At 33.4% G+C, this 27,525-nt stretch overlaps 1 protein-coding gene across 4 annotated transcripts in view; it reads right to left on the bottom strand.

Moving 5' to 3' along the window:
- The window catches only part of CCSER1 (coiled-coil serine rich protein 1), a 1,343,925-nt gene that overhangs the window by 1,167,255 nt on the left and 149,145 nt on the right, over positions 1-27,525 (bottom strand). For all 4 annotated transcript variants that reach the window (XM_032239846.1, XM_032239847.1, XM_032239848.1 and 1 more), the window contains exon 3: positions 24,030-24,214. In XM_032239846.1, coding sequence (XP_032095737.1) covers positions 24,030-24,214 — 185 coding nt within the window. The remainder of the gene's footprint in view (positions 1-24,029; positions 24,215-27,525) is intronic.

The following is a 27,525-nucleotide window of genomic DNA, read 5'->3' on the forward strand; positions in this document are numbered from 1 at the left end:
AGAAGAAGAAGAAGAAGAAGCAGCAGAAGCAGCAGCAGCAGCAGCAGTATAAATGTAAATGGATTTGGTAAGTAAATATCATAGAATATTAGCTATTTTATTTGAGTTGTCTAGACTAGTAAAAACAAATATAACAAAAAGTATAATATTTGGAGTCTTAAGGGATAATGTAAAAATTAATTTTTAAATCTCTAGTTTTATCAAAAGGATATTATATTTTAAAAATGCTCCTTGTGGATTTATGAACTCCAGAGAGTAAAAATTCATTTGCTGTGATACTAATGGTTAGGCATCATAATCTGATTTATATATCATCTAAATATTGTCAAGCTAATGCTAAAGATGATTACAAACAAGAGATATTTTTCATCTAGAAAGAAGATAATAAAACTCTCATAAGATCACAGAGCTAAGCACTTCACCAAATAACACTTTTACGGATTTCACTTCACAATGCAGCAGTAAAGATGCTATTCTGTTAAAAATTTATATATGAGGAAACAGATATTTCAGCTGATCTTCAAAATAGAGTGATTTTCAAAAACTGCAAAATTATCAATCCTATAATGACAATAACAGTTCTCAAAAAGCATTTTCTATTTGCAATAATTTCAATTTCTCCCACATTATATCACAGGTCTCTTTATAGTGGAAACCCATTATTGTTATTCATGTCTTGAGTATTTGTAAAGTCATGTTAAAAGACATATTAAGCATAGATTATAAATTTGTTTATAATTTTATTGTTACTAAACATATGATTAGGTTAAATTTTAAATGTTCCAGCTTAGTATTTAAACCCAGGATGAACTGACTGCTCATTTTGACAAATGGCACTGGGCTGGATTGTCGATAACTCTCTGAAATGGATGAATAACTACAACTAACAATGAAATTTTAAATTAAACTGTACTCTGATTGAAATTAGCATTTCCAAGACTTGTGAATCTTATGGGATTGGTTAGAAATAAAAAGGGGGAAGCCTATTAAATTTCTAGAAATTGCCAAGTTGTAAAACACAGAAAAGTTGTCAGGTTAAATTAATTGAATTACTGAGAGTCTAAAATTAACAAATTATGCAATATGCTTCATAGCTGATTCAACAGCCTTTTATTTTTTCCTTGCTTAATAACTACTGCTTAATAACTACTTGCTTAATAATTTCTTTGAATACAAAAGCTATGCCAAAATGTCTGATTTCTAAATGTTTTAAACTAGCACAAAGTGAAATTCAATTCAACAGAAACAAGTTGAGTAATAGTGAAGTTTTCTCTGAGGACTTTTTTTTTTTTTTAAAGTCTCTCATTACACAGGATATTTTCTATGAAAGAACAAAGAAGTCAAACTCTCCTTGCTTTTAGTTTTTGAGGGTAAATGTAAATCAACGTTTTAGAATAAATAAATAAATTTGGAGCCTCCCAACATGCATTAGTATGTGTATTTTAAAGTAAAAAATAATCCTTCTACCATTTGCAGTATTTCATCCTCCTGCTGTGAGGCCAAAAGAGAAATTAATATGTAATTCAGAACTTTGTGAAAAGCCTGGTTTAGCAAGGTCCTATTCCAGTGGCATAAATCCATTCAAAGTGTTGGGGGAAAAATATGACACTGTAGATGGAATATTTAATTGTCATTAAGAAGAAAATATAAAATAATAAAACATTAAAACAAATTAGTAAATCTTTTTCTCGATTATTTATTTTTTCTTCTATTTGCTTAAAATGTATTCCATGCCTTCTTTGTTTGAAGTCCTGTTCTAGGCTTCGGGATGTTTCATTATCTAAAAAAATAAAAAATAAAAAAAACACAGTGCATGCCCTAAAGGATCTTTTGTTCCAGTATTGCGCGAGCCTCACATTATATAAGTAAACAAGTATATATTATGTAAAGTAGTGATAAATGTTATTGAGAAAAATTAAGCAGGGTAAAGCAGATACAGGAAGATTAAAAAAAAGTGGTTGCTGTTTTATAGAGAATGGTCAGGGATGACATAACGATAAGGTGACACTTGAGCAGAAACCCAAAGAAAATGAGGGAGGACAACATGCAGTAATCTGGAGAAAGGGTGGAAGCAGCAAGAGTTACAAGTGCAAAGACACTGAGGTGGGAAATTGCTTGACAAGCTTGAGAAAAATTAAGGAGGATAAAGTGGTTAGCAAAAGAAAGGTAAAATAATAAGAGATAACTGGAGAGTGAAAGCAAGGAATGGAATTGTGTAGGGAAATTTGGGCCATAGTGAAAAGCCATTGGGAAATGTTAAGAGCAGACATAACATAATTTAATTTAGATGTTAAAAGGATCACTCTAGCAGCTCTGAAAAGAACACACTAAGGGAGCAAGGATGAACCAAAAGTAGGGGAGCAGCTGGGAGGCGACGGCAAGAATGCAGCCAGAGAGGCCACCCAGACACATAGCAGTGGCAGAGATGGTGAGCACTGGTCAGATTCTGGGTGTCTTATGACAAAAGAAACAAAAGAATTTGGGAATGACGTAAATGTGAGTTTTCAGAGAAGGAATATAGGCAAGAATAAATTCAAGATTTTTGGTGTGAGTAATGGGGAAAGTTGGCAATTGGATTTACTAGTCCGGAGCTCTATAAAAAGAAAATAATTATTTTTCCCAAAAATCATCTTACAAACCACATAAATATATAAATAATTTATGAAAATTACAACAAACACTTAAACCCACAGAAACACATGTATGTGCAACATGTTATTTATTCAACAAATGCTACTTTTACTTGGGAACACTTGTAGAAACTAAGCTCCCTACCAAGAATGTATGGTCTACAAATTGAAAACCATAGGGCTAATTTATGTTATTGCATTAACTAGTTTGGTTCTGGACTTTGTTGTGATGTCAATACAATAAGAAGATATATACCTCATGTGGAATAGCTGAACACTGAAGAACACAACATATACAAAAGCATAACAGGAGATGCCTTTTGTCACTATGGAAGCTCACTAAAAAAAAAAAAAAATAGCAATTTTATCTGAAGCGGACAGCAAGCACATCTGATTAAAATAATATATTTTCAGTATTTTTGTATAAATGAAAATGCAGATCCAGTCAATTAAATTCAGCTCAATAAACATTAATTAACTGAATATTATACTATGCTTAAGCACCATGCTGGAGTAAGACAATCAGTAAGACTCAAGCCCTCATAGGGTAATCAGCATGAAATATCTTTGTTTCACAACAGAAAATGACATATATTGTGGGTTTTACTTCTGTTTCTTGTGTAAGCTACAAAAGAATGAACATTGTTAGGAACTTCAATTTTTCAATTCTTTTGGTTTAAACAAGTTACAAATACAACTGCAGATGATTTTAAAAAAAAAAGCAGAAGGAAAAGAAAATAGAAAACAACAGAAAGAAAGCAATCAGAAAATCATTTGTCCAAAACAGATTTAAATCAGTAAAGTCTGGAATATTTCAGGAGAGTTTCACATGGAAAAAGGACTTGAATTAGACATTGTGGAATAGGTAGAAAGGAGCAAGTGAAGTAGGAAGCATGAAGATAGTGGGCAGGGAGAACCACCACTACCTTGGATGGATCAAGTCCCAAAACTAGCAGTGAATGTGACTGGTTTTAAGAGTAATGACTCAAAAAGGGTTTCTACAGGTATGACATTCACATCAGTATCATCATTTTATTTCAGAGTATAAAAAAATTCATCAATATGGCTTCAGATCCTGCCTTCAACTAAACTATGAGGAATTACCCTTTTCCAACAACATATCTATGTGTGGGCTAATATTCTTCACAAAACAACATATTACACCAGATTGAACGCAGAAAGAGAAAATCCCAGCCAGACAATGAAGAAATCTGCAAAAATGTAAAGCAATACCACTCTTCTCATCAATATTTTTGTTTGGGAAAATATAGATTTTTTATAAAATTATTTTATTTAATATATAATGGGTTAATTATTATTACTTGAAAATGACTTACTGTTTTTCAGATGTCTGTTTCAATTACTAATTAGGTAAGCATTAATTGATACAACCTACAGAAACCAACATTCTTTTTGATCCTCAATTTTTAAGACTTTCAAGGGATCTTGTTAAAAAAAAAAGATTAAAAACCACTATATTAGCATATTTATTCGTATTAATTACTATCCATATACCTCAATTTCCTCATTTGTAATATGTGAAAAATAATAATATCTAATTTTAAGGAATTTTTGTGAAGATAGATACTCCAATGGCTGAAGTGGTATAACTTCCAGACCCCCACAATCAGGACTGAAACGCATTCTCCCAGCTGTTGTGTTTTGGCAACTAACATCTCTCAACTAAATCCCCTTCAGTACTTGGCCTCAGCTTTCAGAACTTACTGCCTAGTCCACGGTGGTCACAACCCCTTCCCTGAGTAGTCTGCATTCCTTGGTCAATGTAGAGGTATAGAGAATATACCGTCAATAGCTCCTGACTTCCTACCCAACTTCTCATTATATGATACATGACTCTCCCGGACCTGGCTCTTCTCTATCTTTTACCCCTTTCTAACATAGCATCTCACCTTTATTCCAATACTCCGGCCTTCCTGAAATACTTCATGATTATCACAATTACACATAAATTTCTCTAGGACTAAATTGCTGTTCTCTTGGTTTCTCTTGAGCTCACAATTGTAACAGTTGTGTTAAGAATACAACACATAAAGAAGGCCAAGAAGGTGATCACATACTGGTGCATTGTTTAAAAGTCTTTCTCAAAGATTACTACATTCAATAGATTATACAATTGTTCGATTTTGATATTTACTATAAGAACTCTGACTCCATGAACTTAGATGGTAACTTGCAAATTTGTATCCAATGATAATACAAATGTTTTTGAATAGTAATAGATAATTGTCCTGCAGTACCTGAACCAATTTTGTATCCAACTTTCCAGTATTACTCTAGCATACGTCTATTAAATTGCTAAAAATATCCAGTATATCAAATGCTCTTTGAACCAATTTACATTGTACAGGTTTTCTTACTAATGAGTAGATTTTTGATTCTTGTCCAATCTATATTTGTATAAAATCATTTTTCAACTTTTGAAAATTATACTTTGACAATTTTGAAAAAACCCCTGGATTTTTTTTTCTTCTGATTTTTCCTGGTTTTATTTCTTCTTTTGTTCTGGGTTTGTGTGTGTGTGTGTGTGTGGGTGTGTGTGTGTGTGTGTGTGTGTGTGTGTGTGTTAGTTTCTGAGAAATTCTGTAATTCTGTTTCTTGTCTAACTCCTGGTTAGTGCTATGGTCTTTTCCACAACTCAACATCAAAACTGTTGAGTCTATGTCTTATCTGGAACCGCTGCCCATTACAATTGTGTAGGTGAGAGTGCACCCTATGTAAAAGTCATGGCTTCAGCTGTGTCCCTTTCCACAGCCAGGTGAGGAAATAGCAAACACTTTCTTTACCAAGTGATCAAAGGTAACATCACCAGGAATGAGTTAAATTGACATTCTGCACCCCCTGACATGATCCACTAAGAAGAACAATATATTACACATGTAGTTTCTCTTCTAAAAATTGCATAAGCTGAATCTAATAATGAAATATCAAGCAGTCATGAATTAGTCCACAAATAAGTGTCATGAGTGTTAATGTCACGTAAGAGAAAAAATGATGAGAAACTACTTCAGATTAAAGGAGAGAAAAGAGACATGATAATTAATACAACACATGATTCTGGTTTGGAGCCTAGATTTTGTTTTAATTGAAACTGGGAAAAAATTTAATATAGATTTATATTAAATAAAATATTGTGTCAAGCTTAAATTTGCAGATTTTGATATTTATCTTGTGATGTAAGAGAATATCCTTCTTCTTAGAAAATACATGCAAAAGTATATAGGAAAAGGAATCATGATGTCTATAGTCAACACACATGATTCACAAAAATAATATAGATAATACATGGTTGTATTAGCACAGAGAGAGAAGAAGAGAGAAAGAAAGAAAATGTGATAATGATCAACAATTTGTGAATCTATCTAAAGGTCCTATGGGAGTTCTTTGTATAATTTATCTAACTTCCCTGTAAGTATGAAATTATTGTTAAATAAAAGTAGCTGGGTGTGGTGGCTCACACCTGTAATCCCAGCACTTTGGGAGGCCGAGGCAGGTGAATCCCCTGACGTCAGGAGATCAAGACCAGCTTGATCAACATAGTGAAACTTCATCTCTACTGAAAATACAAAGTTAGGTGAGAGTGGTGGCACGCACCTATAATCCCAGCTACTTGGGAGGCTGAGGCAGGAGAATCGTTTGAACCCAGTAGGCAGAAGTTGCAGTGAGCGGAGGTCACACCATTGCACTCCAGCCTGGCCAACAATAGCAAGATAACTCCATCTCAAAAAAATAAAATACAATTTACTTATTAAAACTGAAGTGATATGGCATAACTAAAGTGATGCTGGCTCTATAAAGCATGAAAGTAAGTTTGGTTAACTTTTTCTTTAAAGTAAAATATTCACATGCGAGAACAGTAGAAGAAGCAATACCTAACTTATCTGTTCTCTTGAATCTGATACTATTAATATGCAACTGAGTTTTGTTATTTTCAGTAATATTTTATTTTTTGTTTTTAAGAAGTAAGTTGACACTAAGAAGAGGCAGAAAAAGGGAACAGAGGGGAAAATATAAAAATAGAGGTGTAGACACCTCCTTTTACTTTTCTGAGTTCTACTTCCAACAAGTTCTGTTTTTTGACTCTGGCAATTAGCAGAAACAGATTATCTGAACAAATGCATAATACAACCTTAGAAAGTTTTTTCAAAAGCTGTTTCACATTTCTTGGAACACATAATGCCTACCCCAGTTTCTGGCTCATGGTAGATAGTCCACAACATTCACTGAAGAAATGAATTGGACTTACTTTACTTAAACCTTTGCTTTACACCTCACCAATAACTATAAGCCAATTACATCCCCTCACTTTTATTTTCAGATTTGGTTGTGGACTGTTTGTCACTTGACTGATTACTTAGATCTGTAATAGAATCCAGAACTAGTAATTTATTACTTATTCTAGTAACGTGTCCTTGTGGGTAAGGAACCTCTGTTTTCAAAACATAGGCATTTCAGGACTCTGGTAGATCTAAATGTTTAAGATTCAAGACTTTTTTTTAGTTTTTTAATACCATGTAACTCAGCTGCCACAAGTAAAGAAATCTTCTCTTCCTGTTGCCTGTGTCATCCACATGCCCTAAAATAGTACCTAATGCACCATGGGCATATAGCTGGCACTGGGTCAAACTGAGAATTTGCCTTATTTGGCCATTAAGTCCATCTAATAAAATTATTTTTTAATGTTTTCTTTAATTTGGGTTGCTGCTTTATCCTAAGCAATTCTACTGTTACTTTATTATACACTCATGCTTCATAAAAAAGAAAAAGAAATACTTTTTTAGTGAAGCTTTTATCTATTGCTTTAGCAAAACAAAAAGGCTTGCTTATTAAACCAGAATAATTTACTATCTTACGTTGAAAGTATTCTTATTTTTAAAATAATATAAAAATTTTTAGCAAAGCTGTAGTACCAACATTTGTAAATCACTTTATTTTATTGTTTTACAAAAGCAAAAAACAATTTCTGTAGCAATCATTTGTATAGGTTGCTTGTTCTAACTTCCCAAAAATTACTTAATGGTCTATTTATAACAAGGAATGAATCATGAAAAGCTGAACATTCAAGCATCTTTTATGTTCAACCCCACTGCACTGAATCAAAAAAACACAAAGCAAAACTATATACTGAACAACTGTGGCTATCTTTGAACTTCTTTAGTTAACAGACCTTACAGGCTTCCAGCTGTGTAATAGTAAGTTCCCTCCAAGAAATCATAGTATCACTTCATAAAACTGAATGGCGTCCCAACTTCCTTTGTTATGCAGGACTTCCTAAAGAGGCAAATGCTATTACAGAAAAGCACGCATTAATAGTTTCTTTCTCTTTTTCTAAATATAATCCAACATCTATTTCTCACTTCTTTTTTTTTCTCAGCTATCGCAACTTCCAGTGGACTGCTGGGTCAAGTTAATGCTTTAGCATCGATGTACTCTGGTACCCACTTGGCCCAGAAATACTTTCTACATACTATTTTATTATTATTTAAAAACAGAGAGAGAGAGAGAAAGAAAATCACTGTGATTCATGGACCATAGCTAGGTGGCTGATCTGCTTTTCATTTAAAGTCACTATTTGTATTAATGTATCCACACTTTGGAACATAAATCTACTGAAGGTAACAGCATGCTGAGACAGACTGTCTCATCCTAACCGAAGCGTAATACATGATATGAATTACCTTACAGCTGGCAACTCTCTATTTCTAATCTCTGATAGTTTGAATATTCAAGCTGAATAAGCTACTGGTGGAAGTATTCTTCCAATAGAATGAAGAAAGAAGAAAGACAAGTGCAAAAACTCGAGTGTGTTTAAAAAGTTTCTCTCACCAAAGTTTGGAGATGTTAAATTATCATAGAACTGATCAATACTACTAAATACACTATTTTCAAAATTTATTCTTTATGGAAAATCAATAATCTACAATTAATTATTTTCTTCTACGTTATTTTTTGGTCTTTGAAGTTATTGGCTATTATTATTTTGAATAGCATTACCTTAAAATTTAACAAAAGATACTTTAAAATTAGTATTTATCAAGTTATTATATAATAATTTACCTAAGTATTCACATAAATGTCCACAATGGGTAAACTTGCTTTTTACTTAAGAAAGAAAAAAACGCAAATTTAATTTCTCCGTAAATTGCCAAGACCCCTGTCTTACGAGCAGATGCTTTTTTTTCCCAGTTTAATAATCAGAAAATAACCAAGTTGAGTAAACTTTTTAACTAAAGTATAACATAAATCATAGCAGAGTATTCAAATCTTAAGCATACTGCTCAGTTAATATTTTTCTAAGTGCTTATAAATTGATTTTGAAGATTGTGAAAAATGTATGACTTTTCAAAATATAGCCAAATACAAATCAAGTAAATAGCACATTACCCTTATAAAGATCTAATAGATAAATAACTTGAACATTTAGAACTTTTTTGTTGTGGCCAAAAGGAACTAATACTGTCATGGTAAAGAAATATCCTAAATGTGCGTTTGATTTTTAAAATGTTTCTTTTCTAAATCACTACTTTAAAAGGCAATATTATTTGTTTTTCAATGTCTCTAGCTTTGACACGTTATTAATAAAAACCACTGTCATATTCATTTGAATAGCACTTTAAAACTTACAAAGCCTTTTCACATAAACTATATTATTTGATTCTATGACAACTGTATGAGATGGGCAGTATTATTATTATTATTCACTGAAACAACAATGGAGTTCGGTGTCCTTTCCCAAATCAATTATTCCTTTTAACATATCATGTATTTGCTTAAAATAAGTTAAAATCACATCTAACTGACAAAAAAGAATTCCAATTTTGTAAGTGTTCCTACTTTGTTCATGTTGTTTGTGAAGAATGTGTGACTTCGATTTTTAAACAATGCACTTATATTTCAGACAAGTTTCACAAAGATAAAATAAAAGAGTACATTCTATAGCATATGAAAGATTAGGAGGTACCAAAAGCCTTTAGAAAACAAAAAAGTGTGGAAAAGCATGAAAATACTACAAAAAGTGTTTGTGCTCACTAAGTTAGTACATTTTATTACTTTATTTATTTTTAGAAACTAAAGATATTTTACAGATTTTCCTTTCTTCTAAAGTCATGCTCCAAACTTCCCACCCCTCCCCAACACACACCCTCTGCACACCACTAGTTCCTCTTGGACCAGAGCCAGCCTGAGGCACAATTCAGCCTGACACACAGTCCCTGGGAAGCTCTGAAGGAGACAAAGCAGAGACAGCAGTTGCAGAGACCACACTGCAGGGCAGATGTGGGCAATGTGTGTGTCTCTAGGGGTTGCCAAGTTTCCTGGATTGTCTAATACATGCTGCTTGCACAATGCCCACAACTTTTGCCATTGCCTTTTGCTTGACTTCAGCTGCTGTCAATTTGGAAAAATAATGCATAATGATCAGTGATAGCACTGAGGGCAGAAATTAGTATTACAATGTATTACATTCCTGATTCTAATAGGGAGGTCCTACTTTAAATAACAGAATTGCTGCTTCTTCAAAGTGACTTTAGACACAGAAGGGGACATTAAGAATTACTGGACTATTTTAAAAGGATGCTGAAATATACGTGTATGGAAACAAAAATTAAAATAGCAATACACATCAAGAAAAGAAAAAAAGGAGAGAAGCTGATAACTATTAGGGCAAAATCACTGCATATTTCTCTACATCTACTCCAAAGTAATTGTCTTCAGAGTTTTGGCTATTCTTCTTACAGAAATAAATTTTCCATCATTATATTTCTATAAATCTAACATATTGTGATTTTCATGTCTATTTTATTTTGTCAGATTTCCAATATAACAAATTCCTAGCCTTTTTGTTTGGAATCCATTTAAAACTTCCCCTCTATCTTAAGTTTTAGAATACGACAGATAAATGAAAAAGCAGTACAGTCAAGGATCAAATGGCAGAAATAGCTGTGTTTAAAGTGTGGGTATGAAGAAGCCTAAAAAGGAATCTGAAAAGAGCAAAGAAGAATGAGAATAACCACAGGAGAGTTAGCACTGTGAAAAGAAGAGAGTAAGTGCACAGAATCCTCAACACTGTTAAATGAATAAAAAATGAAGATTAAAAAAAAGAAAATCAGCAAAGTCACTGCCGATAACTTTAGATAGTTCTCAACTGGGGGCAATTTTTGTCTACCAAAGCACATGTGACAATGTCTGAAAATATTTTTAGTTGTCACAACCAGGGGTTCCACTGGCATTTATTAGGTAGGGGTCATAAATGCTATTAAACATCCTACAATGTACAAGACAGTCCCCCTAACAAGGAATTATTCAGGACAAAATCTCAATAATGCTGATGTTGAGAAACTATATTATATGGGCTAAAGTACATGAAATTGAGGAATCCATAGGCAGTGAAAAAATGAGTATGGCAAGTGTCAGGATTGTTTGCCTTGTAGGGAAAAAGAGGGCTAGGATGGAGAAGTTTAGGAGCAAGCAGGATACAGAAAACAAAATTATTTTTTGTTTCTTCAAAGATGGAAAACTTGGCAGTGTTTTCAACTGGCAGCAATGAAGGGATGGGGGGAAAAAAGAAAACAGAAGAAACATACTAAAGGAGTGCCATTCTAAAGTACATGAGCATTTAAAATAGGGACAACTAGTAAAATTTTTTCTTAGAAGAAATGAAAAACACAAATATTTCTCTAAGATCAAAGGAAATAAAGACCAATGGGTAAAAATATGAATGAGGGGGATTGCAAGAACAGGACAGATAGTTTGAGGAGAGCATTCAAAGTTTGCACTTGCTGCCTGGGTTAAGCAGCTAGCCTGTGATCCATTTTCCCTCTTACAGGGGAAAATGGTATATGCTTTCCTGAAAGTAAGAAAGCAGATGACCTGGTAGGATCTCCTTGTAAGCATAGTAATGATAGACTTTTAGCAAACAAATTAAAGCATTTTCACTAGGGGAGATTATCTATAGATTGCTTATAGCAGAATATATCTGGATTGCTTGTGAAAATTAAAGATGGAATCTAAAAATATATAGAATATGGTTCCCTGAAAAATGTCCATCTGTGTTACATCACTGAGTATAAAATGGAGATGCTTCATAATGAGATGGCTCCTTCTGTATGAATGAGGTCACTGGCACACACGCAACCCTCCAAACCTCATCCAACATCCTGGGCCAGGGCCCATCAGATGTAGGAAAAAAAGGGCCTGGGGAGCAGGGGGGATATTCCAGACCAACCCCTACTGCACTTATCTCTCTTGAAACCTGGTAAGAGCTCTGATGTCTCTCTTGACAATAAAATTTTTTGTTTCTCACTGACACATAGACTAATCACTGTGTGCATTGAGATAACTAGCTAAGTATGAAAATAATTTTGTATATAATTACAAATGTATACAATAAAGAGCCTAATAGAGGGATTGAAAAGAATTGGTAGGTAGCCTGTTTTAGGTTGGATACATATGAAAAAGGCATTTTAGAGCAAATTTTTAGCATGAGTAAAAGAATCATTGAATGAGATTATGAAAGTGATAAAATGATAGCTACTCTAATTTAGAAATGGTTAGTTTAAACAAAAAAGTCATCATATAGGAAGACTGTGAAATCGTATATGCAGATTCACTTGTAAATTACATTGTTTTACTGTCTCAATTTTAAAATTACTTAAACACAGTATGAATATGTTTAGATATTTCTATATATTTTAACTCTAATGGTCAATATTGGATATAATTCTTCACTAGTAATATATTTCTTGTACATGTGGAGTCAGAATTCCTTTAACTTAATTTATTAATGTTAATGTGTTTAAATTTCAACATCATAGAATAACTCTATAAAATTAATTTTCTTCATTGTCTAAAATAAATAATACACAAATTTCAGATCCCAGTGACTGTCACCTCAGAAAAGGTAGTTAATTTACTGAAGGTCAATTCTGTGCTGCAAATTGTACACCTATTCAGATGATCAGAGATTTGACACAGATCCTGAATCAATAAATATTATCTCTTATGCTATGGAAGCTGTGCCAGCCCATTCAGTTACCTAAATAAGGAACAAAGCAGTTGTCACCTCACAGAAAATTAAGAGATAAAACTTGATGCAATTAAAAGTAACATAACTTGAAAAGTAAAAGGTAAACAACCTTAGTTTTCTAACTTCCTAATTTTAAAGGGATATAAACTATTAATATCTAAAGTATATCCTAGATTAGTATGGTTAGAGGAAAAAGATCTCTAATTCTCCTTTACTACTGTCCTTTTAAATTATTTTCTTGGTAAAACAAGTACAGTTTTTAATTAGGCTTTTAACATACATTATTTCATACAACTATTGTTACAACATGACTATTTATAGTAAGTTTAATAATGTAGGAGGAGAGCAAAGTGGCTGAACAGAACTCCAAGTGATTGTCCCCCTATCGGAACACCAAACAGAACAAATATTCAGGCAAGAAAGCAACTTCATAAGAACCAAAAGTCAGGTGAGCAATCATAGTATCCTGGTTTTAATAACATGTCAAGGAGAGGAATTGAAGAGGATAGGAAAGAGTGTTGTGTTGCCCAAACCACCATTCCTCCATCCTTTGGCATCACAAAGACAGAAAATTTGTGAGCCTGTGGGAGGAAGAGTGGAGTGATTGGGAGACTTTGCATTGGAACTCGGTGCTGTCTTGTCACAAGAGAACACAACACAGAACTGAATTACACCAGCGCTCACAGAGAAACCATTTAGGCCCTGCCAGAGGAGAATCCTCCCTCCTAGGGATAAGAATCTGAGCTCCAGCTAGCTCCACCACCAGCTGACCAAAGTGGCATGGGGTCCTGAATAACTTTGAAAAACAGGTCACAAGATCTTCAGTCCTTGGGCAAGGAATACAACCAATACTGCAGAAATGCAAAGGATCATTAGAGACTACTATGAGCAACTATGTGCCAATAAATTGAAAAACCTAGAAGAAATGTATAGATTCCTAGACACATATGACCTACCAAGACTAACCCATGAAGAAATCCTAAACGTGAATAGATGAATAACAAGTAACAAGATAAGCCGGAATAAAAACCCTCCCATCAAAGAAAAGCCTGGAACCCAACAGCTTCACTGCTGAATTCTACCAAATATTTACAGAAAAATTAATGCCAATTCTAGATGAACTATTCCAAAACATAGAGAAGACTTCTGCGCTCATTATATGAGGCCAGTATTACCCTGATCACAAAATCAGACAAAAACACTAGAAAAAAAAGGAAATGACAAGCCAATATCTCTAGTGAGCATGATATAAAAATCCTCAAAAAATACTAGCAAACTGAATTCAACAACACAGTAAAAAGATCATCATTCATCATGACCAAGTGAGATTCCTCTCCGAGATGCAAGGATGGTTCCATGCATACAAATCAATAAACATGATACATCATATTGACAGTTGAAAAACAAAAAATATCTTATTTCAATTGATGATGAAAACACATTAAATAAAATTCAACATCCCTTAATGATAAAAGCTAGACAAAACCTGTGTATGGAAGAAACATACCTCAACATGATAAAAGCCATGTATAACAGACCCAGAGTCAGTATCATACTGAATGGGAAAAAACTTAAACCCTTTCCTTTACGACATGAGACAAGACAAGAAAATATGACCACTTCACTACTGTTATTGAACACAGTGCTGAAAGTCCTAGCTAGAGCAATTAGACAAAGGAAAAAACAAAATGCACCCAAATTGGAGTAAAAGAACAAAATTATTCTTGCTTACAGAAAACATGATCATATATTTAGAAAAATCTAAAGGCTCCAACAAAAAATATCATAACTAATAAAAGAATTCAGTAAAGCTGCAGGACAGAAAATCAACATACAAGAGTCTGAAGTATTTATTTATGCCAACAGAATAATCTGAAAAAAATCTACAAATCATTACCATTTACAATAGCTAAAATAATAATAAAAATAAGATACATAAACTTTATTGGAAGAAACTTAACCAAAGAAGTGAAAGATCTCTACAATAAAACTATAAAACACTGATAGAATAAACTGAAGAAAAACCAAAAAATTGAAAGATATTCCATGTTTGTGAATTGGAAAAATCAGTATTGTTGAAATATCCAGTTACCTAAGCAATGTACAGGTTGAATGCAATCCATATCAAAATACAACCAACTACAGTCAATACTTCACGTAATGACATTCTTTACAGATACAGAAAATAATCCTAAAATATCAACATAACAATCCAAAAGACCCATAGTAACCAAAGCCATCATGAGCAAAAAGAATAAAACTGGAGGAATCACATCACATGACTTCAAATTACATTACAAAGCTATAATAACCAAAATAGCATGGTAGTGTCATAAAAACAGACACACACATCCCAATGGAACAGAGTAGAGATCCCAGAAATAAACCCACACAGCTATAGTGAATTCATTTTCAACAAAAGTGCCAAGAACATACATAGGGGAAAGGACAGGCTCTTCAATAAATAGTGCTGGAAAACTAGATTTCCACATGCAGAGAACGAACCTAGACTCCTATCTCTTGTCATATACAAAAATCAAATCAAAATGGATTAACACTTAAATCTAAGACCACAAACTAGGGAACTATAGAAGAAAACATTAGGAAAACTCTTCAAGACATTGACCTTAGCAAAACTTTCCTGAGTAAGACCTCAAAAACACAGGCAACCAAAGCATAAATGGACAGATGGGATCATATCCAGCTAAAAAGGTTCTGCACAGCAAAATAAACAATCAACAAAGTAAAGAGACAACTCACAGAAGGGGATGAAATATTTGTAAGCTATTCTCAGAATATTCTAAGAAGCTAGAAAAACTCAATAGAAAAATAAAACTAAACAATCCAATTTAAAAATAGTCAAAAAGATCTGAAGAGACATTTCTCAAAAGAAAACATGCAGATAGACAACAGGCACATAAAATATGTATTTTATCCAAAAGACAGGCAAATAACAAATGCTGACAGGATGTGGAGGAAAAGGGAACACTTGTACACTGTTGATGAAAATGAAAATTAGAACAACCACTATGGAGAACACTTTGGAGATTCCTCAAAAAATTAAAAATAGAGTACCATATGATCCAGCTTTTTTACTGCTAGGTATACACTAGAAAGAAAGAAATTAATATATCAAAGAGATATCTGCACTCCCATGTTTATTGTAGCACTATTCACAACAGCTGGGACATGCAATGAACTTAAGTATCCATCAACAAGCAAAAGCATAAAGAAAATGCAGTATATATACACAATGGAATATTATTCACTTATCAAAAACAAATGAGATCCTGTCATTTGCAACAACATAAATGAAACTGAAGGATATTATTTTAAATAAAATAAATGAAGCATGGAAAGATAACTTTTGCCTATTCTTATTCATACATAGAAGCTAAAAATTAAAATGTTTGAAGTCACAGAAACACAGAATAGAATGATGGTTACCAGAAGCTGGGAAGAATAGTGGGGAGGGGGCAGGAAATAGTGGGGACATTAATGTATGCAAAAATATAGTTATGTAGAATGAATAAGATCTAGTACTTTATAGCACAACATGGTAACTATAGTCAAAAAATTATTTATTGTATATTTTAAAATAACAAAAAAGTGGAATTGGAATGTTCCTAACACAAACAAATGATAAATGCTTGAGGTGACAGATACCCCAATTAACCCGATGCGATTAGTGTTAATATAAATTGGGTGCCTGTATCAAAATATCACATATACCCCATAAATATATACACTTATTATGTACCTGTAATAGTTAAAAATTTTAAAATAAGTTTAATAATGTTATCACAGAAGTGGAAATGTACATGTTAAGCATTACTGAAACTGATCTTAAAACCATTTAAGAAGTGAGTGAAGTCTATGAATAAACTATTCCTAATTTTGCCCCACAAACATACAAATTGTGACAGCTTCTAAATGAGAATTACTCATCTCAAAGTTCAGAAAGACAAAAGTGAATAAAACATTTTTATTCAATCCTGCTTTTAAAGGCAACTCTCAATCTATAAGCTTATAAGAATAAAGTGAGCCTGACTAGATAAAATATGCACAGAATTTTTTCCCTTACCCATATTTGACCAAGACATTATATTTTTAATGGGATTAATGAATATCACAAATATTTGACTATTTCTTGTCCTCACTGTATGGCCAGTTTATAACTATTGTACTTGTATAATCCTAGAAACCACTCTATAAGGCTAATTCTAAAATAAATTATGCTTTTACTGGAACAATGTCATAATTGGTATGGTCTTCCTAATCAAGGACTTAAGTGTCAAAAAAGCCAGAGCTTTATCAGGCAGTGCATCCTAAGAAATATCTGTATATTTGTATAACAAATTAAAATGTCAAAAATATGCATAAGCATACCACACACAATTATTGTAATAGAAGCCTGAATTCACATCTAGGTAAGCATATATCATTACCTAACCAGAAATTTTACCTTTAATTTATTCATATTTATTAGATGTCTATTTTTGCACCATGTGCTATATTAATGACTGCTAGAAATGCCAGTATATACACAGCTCCTTGCTTTTAAAAGACTGAAATCTGTAAGGTAAAATGAGACACATTTAAATAACCATGTGGTGAGTGTCATATGTATGATAAAATTTAGAAGGATACTAAAAGAAAAATATGATCAGTAACTGGAAAAACAAATAAAGGCATAAAGGATTAGGGCTATTAATCTAAAATTTATACCAGTTATCAACAAATGTAATTTCATGTTTAATGACTGACAGTTGTGATTTTCTTCTTTAACCTTTATGAGAATTGAGGTGGATGATTCATGTGGCTCTATTTCCTTAAAAATATTAATGGCTTCCTTTTTTATTAGATGTCCCTGTAACCATGTAATATTTGCTTTAATTGTATTGAGTTACACTAAAAGCTGCAATCATTATTTTAACTCTCCAGAGCAACATTTTTACATACTGGAAAGTCTCATTAAGGATTTCAAGATTAAGAAGATAAATTTTTAAATTAGATCTTCTAATTACACCTGTCTTGTTTTTAATTTCAAGCTCGAACAACTTTCATGCCATGAAACAAAGGCGCGAAGGTGCATATACCAAATGAGCCCAGTAGGATTCTTTTTCTTGGTGGATTGTATAAGTGGGGTGTTTTGCAACTGATTTTTAAAATATTAATCATGAGATTCATTTTGTACATTCTTCTTTACTGTCCCAACTTTCAGCATACCTGCTCAGCACGAGCAGCTGGGTCTCAGTAAGAGAAATAAACAAAAGACACAAGAAATATATGCATATATTTAAGGCTGTCATTGAGCGTGTGAGATAAGGTACAGACAAATCAGAGAAACAGGAGTTCATGTGCCCATTTTAAATCTTAAATGTGGATTTTGATACTCACAATCCAAATCAAGCATGCCCCACCCATAAAGATGACCAAAATGTTTAAATACATTGTATTGACAAGATAATATTTAACCTTATGTCTCCTTTTTGGGACTCAAAAATCCTCAGGTACTGTCCCTTTCATCTTTGATTCTTCAGAGCAGGTTGTCAATAAATATTTATTGAAAGAAACTGTGAATGCTTTAATGAATGAATAAATGAAGAATTATAATGAATAAAGGATAAGCTAATAAATATGAAAACAGCAGGCCCCAGAAGAAAGTAAATGCACAGTAAAGTACTTGGTTATCTCAAGTAGAGTACAGTCTTCTATTATTTTACCATTATCAATAATAGCTAAATTCTGCAGTTCAATATACCAAAAAATTAACATGTGACATGAGATGCTAAAAATCTGCAAGTAACTACCTTTTGTTAATCAAATATAAATCTGGCTTGTTATTCTACCAAAGTCCTACAGTTATGTTTTTACTGTGTCACTCACAGTTTCCACATAAAAGCATCAGGATGCTAAATGAGAGAAAAAATGCTGTGTCAGAGTAAAATTGGCCATAAATCAAAGTTGTCTGAATCACTTGGCACAAATAGTACAGAGGGCAACTTTGCACACGCATTTGCTGAGCAATCTGAAGATAATACAGCTTTCAAAACCAACTGCTTGGTGCAATGAAAATAAATACTTACAAAAATAGTAAAGATTCCTGGAGTCAAGGAAAAAAGTAATTTTAGTTCATTTAAGATACACATCTCAAGGCCTTTAAGCAGGGAAAAGAGCATATTCTAAAGAATAAAACCTGTAGAATTCTTCAATTTCAGGGATGTTTTCATCTTTTTCAACCACAAAGACCAACACAGTGTGAAGCACAAAGTCAGGGCCCATTAAATGGCTTTGGACAAAAGGGAAAGAGAAGGCAAGCAGGAAATCTTGGTTAATTAATAGAACTTGGATACAACAAAATATTTGGGAATATGACAGTCATTAAGTGCTCACCAAACCTAAGTCTCCACCTCCAGATACAGGAAAGTGATTACTCTTTTTGACTGCTTTTGTTTCCAGTTTGGGCCATATGATTAGATCTGAACAATGAGTTGTGAGCAGAAGTAGGGTGAGTTTCACAATCCAAAGCATTTTATTACAGGGACTTCCAGAGATCTCTTTCTTTTTGCCACGGTGAAAGGCAATGTTTGCAAAGTTAGCGGCTTCAACAGCCTGAATACAGGAAGCAGACATTGAACAGAACCCCAACACCTTCTACAATAAACATGTAGCCTAAGTGAGAAAGAAAATCATATTATACAAATTCACTGGCTCTGGAAGTTATTTATTTCATCTATCTATCTATCTATCTATCTATGCATCTATCTTTGAGACACAGTCTCACTTTGTCACCAGGCTGGAGTGCAGTGGCGGCCATCTCTGCTCACTGCAATCTCCACCTCCTGGGTTCAAGTGATCTTCCTGCCTCAGCCTCCCGAGTAGCTAGGATTACAGGCATGCACCAACATGCCCAGTTAATTTTTGTATTTTTAGTAGAGACAGAGTTTTGCCATGTTGGCCAGGCTGGTCTCGAACTCCTGACCTAAAGTGATCTGACTGTCTCGGTCTCCCAAAGTGCTGCGACTACAGGCTTGAGCCTCTGTGCCTGGCAGAAGTTACTTTTTATCACTTAACCCGGTTTATTCTGACTTATCTACCTAGGCATTCTTCCTTCCTTGAATGGTACTTGGTCTTCTGTATTGTTCACTGTGTATGAATCTACCCTCACATTGATTTTTTTATAGAGTAATCTTGTAAATATTTAGGGAGTTAGAATTCACTATGTAAAGCTGTTGAAGAACCCATGACAAATCCTTAGATGTATACATTTATATATCATAGTTTGGAGAGAAAGTTCCTGAAATATGTTCTTTAAAGAAATAAATTCTTTAACTTATTTCTAGAAATGCATTTTAAATTTTTTGGACAATCCCAAGGAATGTATTCAGAAAGTCACTCATTAGAGAAAAATTGGAAAAATATTATAAAGTGGTTTGAAAAAATACAATAAATGTGAACACTTTTCAAATTGTTCCAAATTTACTATGGTTTCTTGTAATAAAAATAAGCAAATCCCAATTTGTTTTCAGCATTTAATGATTGAAGAGTTCATACATCTTATCCTTTCCCTTCCAGGCTGAAATAGACCAAAACTATATAAAAGAATAGAACTTTGGTATATCTAACTATATCTAATCCATTAAGTAATCTCTTTGGTCATTCAGGAAATGCTCAGCATCTTAATAAATAGAGCCACATTTTATTATTAGAATTGAAATCCCCATGAACTACATGAAGGACTTCATTAATCCTAACATTAAAAGTTAGGACTCACAAAGTATTACAAAAACAAGAAGTATTACTTAAAAAATTACATATATCCTAAGTATGAATATCCTCTTTTGTGACAAAGTTTCTTTTTGATGGGATATCTCTCAGTAAGGACATTGATACTATTGATCAGCATATCAAGAAACAGTACTGCATTTTAAGTTAATATTAAGCACTAAATATTGTTTCTGTTTTCCTCTTTTGTATCTCTTATAGAAGGCTGCAGCCTAGACATAGAGCAAGCAAGGTTAGATTGCTTTAAATGTTTTATTTCATTACACTAAATCGATGTAAACAGTTGAAAAATGGCTCAAATTAATTTTAAATCTAATACATTTTCCCAAAAGATTGTAGGATTTGAACTTAGAAAGGATCAAAATCCAAATCTTATCTCTGCCATTTACTAGCTATGTCATTTTAGGCAAGCTGCTTATTTTCTCAGCGCCTATTTTCAACTTTCGCAAAATTTGATCACTACAGCATCATTTAGTTTGTGGTACTGTTGTGAGGACTGAATGCGGTAATACACGTCAGGCATTAAAAGTAGTTCCTTGGTTCAAACAAGCATTAAAAGTACATATTTCTATTATAATTTCTTTAAAATAAAATAACTGAACCATGGATGTATTCATAAATACACACAGTTGCTTATTTTCAAAGAAGAATATAGAAAATGTGTTACTTTTCACACATAGAGCAACAATTTTCCAAATATATGTCACTTGTTTCAGATGTATCTAGAACTAAATAATCCCTACCATTTCTTCCTTATAATGCTACAAGTTAAAGAACATATTTTTTGCATTTTAAATTAATTAAAGTATAAAGTTACTGGCCAGCCACAGTGGCTCATGCCTGTAATTCCAGCACTTTGGGAGGTGATGTGGGTGGATCACCTGAGGTCAGGAGTTCGAGACCAGCCAGGCAAACATGGAAACCGTATCTCTACTAAAAATATAAAAATTAGCTGGGCATGGTGGCACACACTTACGGTCCCAGCTACTCAGGAGGCTGAGGCACAAGAATCACTTGAACACGGGGAGGGGAAGGTTACAATGAGCTGAGACTGAACCACTGCACTCCAGCCTGTATGGCAGAGGAAGACTCTGCCTTAAAAAAACTAAAAATAAAAATTAAAAAATGAATAAACTGTAAAGTGACTGAAAAATGAGACATAACTTGTAGAATCCAAAGGAAGATGGTAAGATTGTGAAGTCATTTTTGGTAGTTCTCTTTAGGAAATTCAAAAGTTTTAGTATTTATTTCAGTAAGTTTCATTTGTAAATCCAGTGAACATGTACAGTATTTTTACCAAGTTTCTGTTACAACACTGATGTACTGTCCACCACCATGGCAATGGTGCCTTTCTGCCATCTAGTGGAAACACGAAAATACTATAAGCACACTTGAAATTTTAAATATAAGGCCTCCCAAATGAACAAAATCACTTCTTTTGTTTTGACATTCTGAGTTTTAAATCTTAAAAGTGGATCTGTGTGTTGGGCGTGGTGGCTCATGCTTATAATCCCAATGTGGGAGGCTGAGGCAGGTGGATCACTTGAGGTCAGGAGTTCAAGACCAAACTGTAAAATATGGTGAAACCCTGTGCCTATTAAAACTACAAAAATTAGCTGGGAGTGGTGGTGTACACCTGTAATACCAGCTACTCTGGAGGCTGAGGCAGGAGAATCACTTGAACCCAGGAGGCGGAGGTTGCAGTGATCTGAGAACTTGCCACTGTACTCCAGCCTGGATGACAGAACAAGACTCTGTCTCAAAAAAAAAAAAGAAAGAAAGAAAAGAAAAGAAAAAAAAAGTAGATCTGAAAATACTGACTTTGTAATATTAAAGAAGTACTTTTTAAATTTTATTTATTTATTTATTTTATTGAGACCAGGTCTCACTCTGTTACCCAGGCTGAAGTGCAGTGGTGCAATAACTCACTTCGGCCTCCAAATCCTGGACCCAAGTGATCCTTCCACATCAGCCTCCTGAGTAGCTGGGACTACAGGGGAAAGCCACCACTTCTGGCTAATCTTTAAAATTTGTTTTAGAGATAAGTTCTCAATATTTTCCTAGGCTGGTCTCAAACTAGAATTATTTAAATTAAATGCAGTATGAAAAACACATATCAAAGAATACGTAAAAGAAACAACTTTGAGCAAGTTGAATAGTGTACCCCTAGTAATATAAATACCTCTCCATGAAGAAATAGTGTAAAGGATGTGACGATAAATGTTTCGTATTACTTCATTAGTCCTAACTTTTAATGGTGCATCAATTGGAAATCTTTTTTTAACATATTTTCATACTTAGACCAAAAATATCCATTGCAACAATAATGATTCAACAGCCAATGCACAAAGGAACAAAACAAAGGATGAAATATATGTGTCCATATGTACAAATGTAGACACACACTCACCTAGTCATTTTTTAGTATAATAAAACAAGACGCCCATTATCATTTGCTATTTTGTGGTTACAAATTTGTCCAGGATTAAGAAATGGCCACACCAGAAAAAAATGATTAAAACCTCTAACATCAAGCACAGTGATTTCGCTATCACAAAATGTTACCTTACTAACATAAGGCTTCTTCATAAAATAATTATCAGATCTCAATGACCTAATATTTTCAGTCGAAACCCAATTATGTAAAATAATAGAGATGATATCAGTGATTTATTTTTGAACATTTTCACATATATCCATGGATAGGTAGGTAGAAAGATTATTTTAAAGAAACATTTTTAGATAATAGATGTTAAATACACTGCTGATAAAAGACACATTTGTGAGAAGGTGAGCAAAGTGATCTCCAAAAGAAATCACACTCGAATACTTGTGAAACCTGAGACCGTGTGGACTCCAGGCTGCAGTTCACCCCTCAACTTTTCCCACCCCTGGGGTCCATCTCATACTATGAGGGAGCTTCATACAGATGCCTCTGTGACACTCTAGTCCACACATACAATCTTAGACCATGCCTTCCCCACATACCCCACCTCCATCCTTATCCTAAAAGCAGGCTCTGCAATTTGGATCAGGAATGGGGTATCTTGATTACCTCCAACGTATGCGATCATTGGATGGGCATTTCACAATGGCCCTCAAAGCTGCACACCCACTCCTCACTCTTTGTGGAAGGGCTCTGCAGGAGGACAGTGAGGTTAGGGTCTACTAGGGACTAAGAGTGGTACTGGAGTAAATGTGATTTACAAAAGAGTATTTTCTAGAGGGCTATCTGGTGGAGAGATGATGTGAAATGATGTGTCAATGGAAATCCTTATGTTCAGCATTTTTCCTGGCTTCTGTATTCAAGGGTCTGATTCTAGAATAGAGAATGTCAAACTTGCCATGGAAGCAAGAAAGATAGGAACTAAAGAAAGCTGTCCTTGTGAACTTCATCCTGACCTAGGTGAAAAATTCGTTTCTCTGACTTGTAATGTCAACTATGTAAACCAATTTTCCCTTCAAATATAAGGTGTCTATCCTGTAGTCTGTGTTCCTTTTGCCAGAGGCACGAACATGCCAGATATAGACAGCATTATTTTATTAGAGGTAGACATGTGTATACTTACCAAACTGTTCATTTTTGAAGATGAAGAACCTGCTCTTTGCTTTCTTAAGCTATTCACGTCTTCTATATTTCCATCTTTTGGTTTCAAAATCATTCTGCTACTCCCTGCAGTGCCTTCTGATGAGGATCGCAGTCTCCTCTCTATAAATCTTCCTTCACGAAATGGACTGAGGCTACTGGCAAGAACTATGGAAAGGAAAATTAATAAAAATGAATGTAAATATTTAAATTTAGTTTTTATAAATGTTCCACTGAAAGATCATGAAAAACTCTTAGTGTTATTCAAAGCTTCTCTATCACAAGAAAACTTTCAAATATATAGCATTAGTTTAGTTCACTTAATCATGTAATCTCTTTGAAGCCCAAAACTTCTGGAGTCATCCTTGGTTGCTTCGTAGCTTACATTAATCACATAAACAAATCCTGTCCTTATTTCCCTCAAACTGTATATAGAATCTGATTTCTTCTACCTCTCCTTCTAAGATCCTGGACCAAACACAGTCTATGCTTGCTTGGTTACCACAATATTTGCTACAATTATCCTGCCTCTGCCTACTCCCATCTGCCTCTCCCAACACAATCTACATTCTACATGGTAGCCAGAACCATATACTGAAAACATGAGTGACAGCCATCACCACCACTCCTCTAGCCAAAAGGTGATGTTTTTCAAATGGCATAACAACTTCTTCATAATATGACCCATATGACTGCTCTCTCTGGCTCCAAGCCAGGGGCAGGAGGGTCACCCTGTTCACTTGCTCACCTTTGTAAACTTATCTCCTGCTCTCCCCTCCTTCACTCTGCTCATGCCACACTGGACTCTTGCTATTCTGGTACATTACCGGCATGCTCCAGCCCCACACAGCTTTTGACCCACAACCTTGCACTAATATATTTCTCTCAAATATCTGTATGGCTTATTATTTAAGTTTCTTTAAACCTTTACCGACATATTACCTTGGGTATCATCCTGTTCACATTTAAAAATGCAAACTGATTTAAACTTTATTGTGATTTAAACTTATCCTCAGCAGTTATTACCATCTGATATATATAGCATGTTAGCTGAGTATCCCCAGTAGCAAGTAAACCTCAGGAAGGCGGGGATCAAGGTCTGTTTTGTGTATTTTACATCCCTAGTGCCTAATACAGTATTAAAACAATAAATATTTGGTGAATGAATGAATGAGTAAATGAATACATTGTTCTAAGTAGGCTCACCTACTCAATTAAAGACTGTCCAGAACCTATTAGTTCAATATACTGCAGTTCTTTTTAAATAACTTTTTAAGCCAATGAATAAAAGTTAAATTGCCAGATAACTCAACATTCCATTATTAGTTCTGATACAATGTACACCTAATACACTCAGATGTGTATCTATTACTCGCTTAAATGTTTCATAAAAAATACAAACTAAATTTGGCACTTTGAAAGTTAGTGTCTATACCAACTCTTAGTGTCTATACCAATTCTTTCTTGCACAAAATGCATTTACTTAGCTGTTTTTAAATTTTAAACTTCAACATTATAAAACCCTTATAAATAGCACATGAATATTTTCACAAACTAAAGGATAGTATACTGTCCTTGTTGACACTACCAGCTAATTTATCCAAGAACAGCCAATACATTATCGAATCAGCAAAATTAATGTGCTATTGTGTTACAATTAGAATCTCAATCAACATATTAACAGTTGCCAAGATAACTGGTCATTCTCTAATTTCCAGAGAGATAAAAATACACAGTATTCAATTAGGCTTTGAGGAAAGTCATCATTACTAAATAAGAATTCGATATGTCAGGATAATTTGATTTCTATCCCTTCTTTATGTAATTTTAAAATTGTCTGGCTTTCAATATCAAGTCCATCATTTGCTAGCAATGTGGCCCTATAAAGTTATTTAACTTACTATAAATTTTATTTATTAATATGACATGCAAAACATTTATAAGGACTCTATGAAACAGTATATGCAAATTTCTTAGTATTTTGGGGCAAATATTAATTGTACAAAAGAGTAATCATTATTAAAGTCATCATCATTATCATATTCTCATAATTATATTACATGTAAAAAAGCTAAGCAGGTATGGCTAAAGCCAAGACCACAGACAAGGATACAAAGTTCATAAAATGGACAAAACGTGGTCAGGTGCATAAAAGTGATCTTGCATCAAATGGGAAAAGTATTAAGACAGCTGGAAAATTAAGTCATGCATTTAAAACTTTAAAATTCTATGTTTATGGATGAACTATATAATCCTATTACTCATGACATTATGTCATGTAAATTTTATTTAATATTTTAAGTAATGATGTGAAGTGAAGCATAGTTATGAAGAGCCGAAGCTTTGGATTCAGAGAGTTGTAGTTTGTCTGCACTACTTACCAGCTGTATGACTCTTTAGCCTCTGTTTTCACATTTGTAAAATGGGAAACTTAAGAGCCTACGTCATGGGATTTGTTTCCCAACCAATTAATTATTAGTTTTTCAACTGTGGGCACATAATTTATCTTTGCTCCCACTTTCTTGGCTGCAAAATAGCTTATAATAATAGTAGTGATTCCAATCATTTTTAATTAGTGTATACAAAGTATACAGAATAGTATCTAGGACACAATAAGCATCTTCTAATTTGGGAAAATTCTTAGTAGTAGTAGTAGTAGCATTAATGATAGTAGAGAAAAAGGAATTAAAATATGTCTAAGATAGCCCAGCAGGTGGTATATATTCAATAATTTTCTTGAACTGAATTTCATATTAAAAAACAAAGTTTTCTGTAGCCAGATTAGAGTAATTCATACATACTATCACTTTTTTTAAACCAAAGAGAAGGTGTCCAAAGTTAGAGAGTTAGTTAATGTCAGAGGCAGAGTTGGAACCTATGTCTCCAGGTTCCAAAGATAGTTTTTTTGTTTTTTCGGTTTTTTTTAAGCTTATAATTCTGTTGTTGTATCTAAAGATAGGAATTATTTATGTTGAAACATGGATCCTATTTCATAATGAAAGCTTAGTTAACAAAAGAAAACAAGTTAAATTATACAAATTTTATAGTGATTTTAGCTGGAATATATCCATTTCATTAAATAAGAAATATCAATGCCTCTATAATAAACTCAATAAAAGACAGTAGTCCTTACTTGAGAGAAATCCACATTACAAACAGAATTAGTTTCCTTTCACTTTCTTCTGAAGGTGCTCCAATAAGCACCATAACTAAGAGGCTTCTTCTCAGTTACAGACAACATAACTAAGAAAAAATGAATAATATTGCTCTATTACGTTTTCAGAATAATATAATTGATGTAAGTTTAAAATCAAGCAGGGGAAACATTTAGTACAAATTATAAATAAATAAACATTTAATACAAATTATAAATATTTTGAAATAGGAAACTATTTCAAAGGTGAAAAACAAGAAAAATGTGGTTTCCATTCATGAGATGGAATAAGAAAACTGAACAAATTATAATGGAAATTAATTAA

Source organism: Sapajus apella, unplaced genomic scaffold (assembly GCF_009761245.1).
Source record: "Sapajus apella isolate SASKATOON/1434 unplaced genomic scaffold, GSC_monkey_1.0 scaffold45, whole genome shotgun sequence".
In the NCBI taxonomy this organism is placed as follows: Eukaryota; Metazoa; Chordata; class Mammalia; order Primates; family Cebidae; genus Sapajus; species Sapajus apella.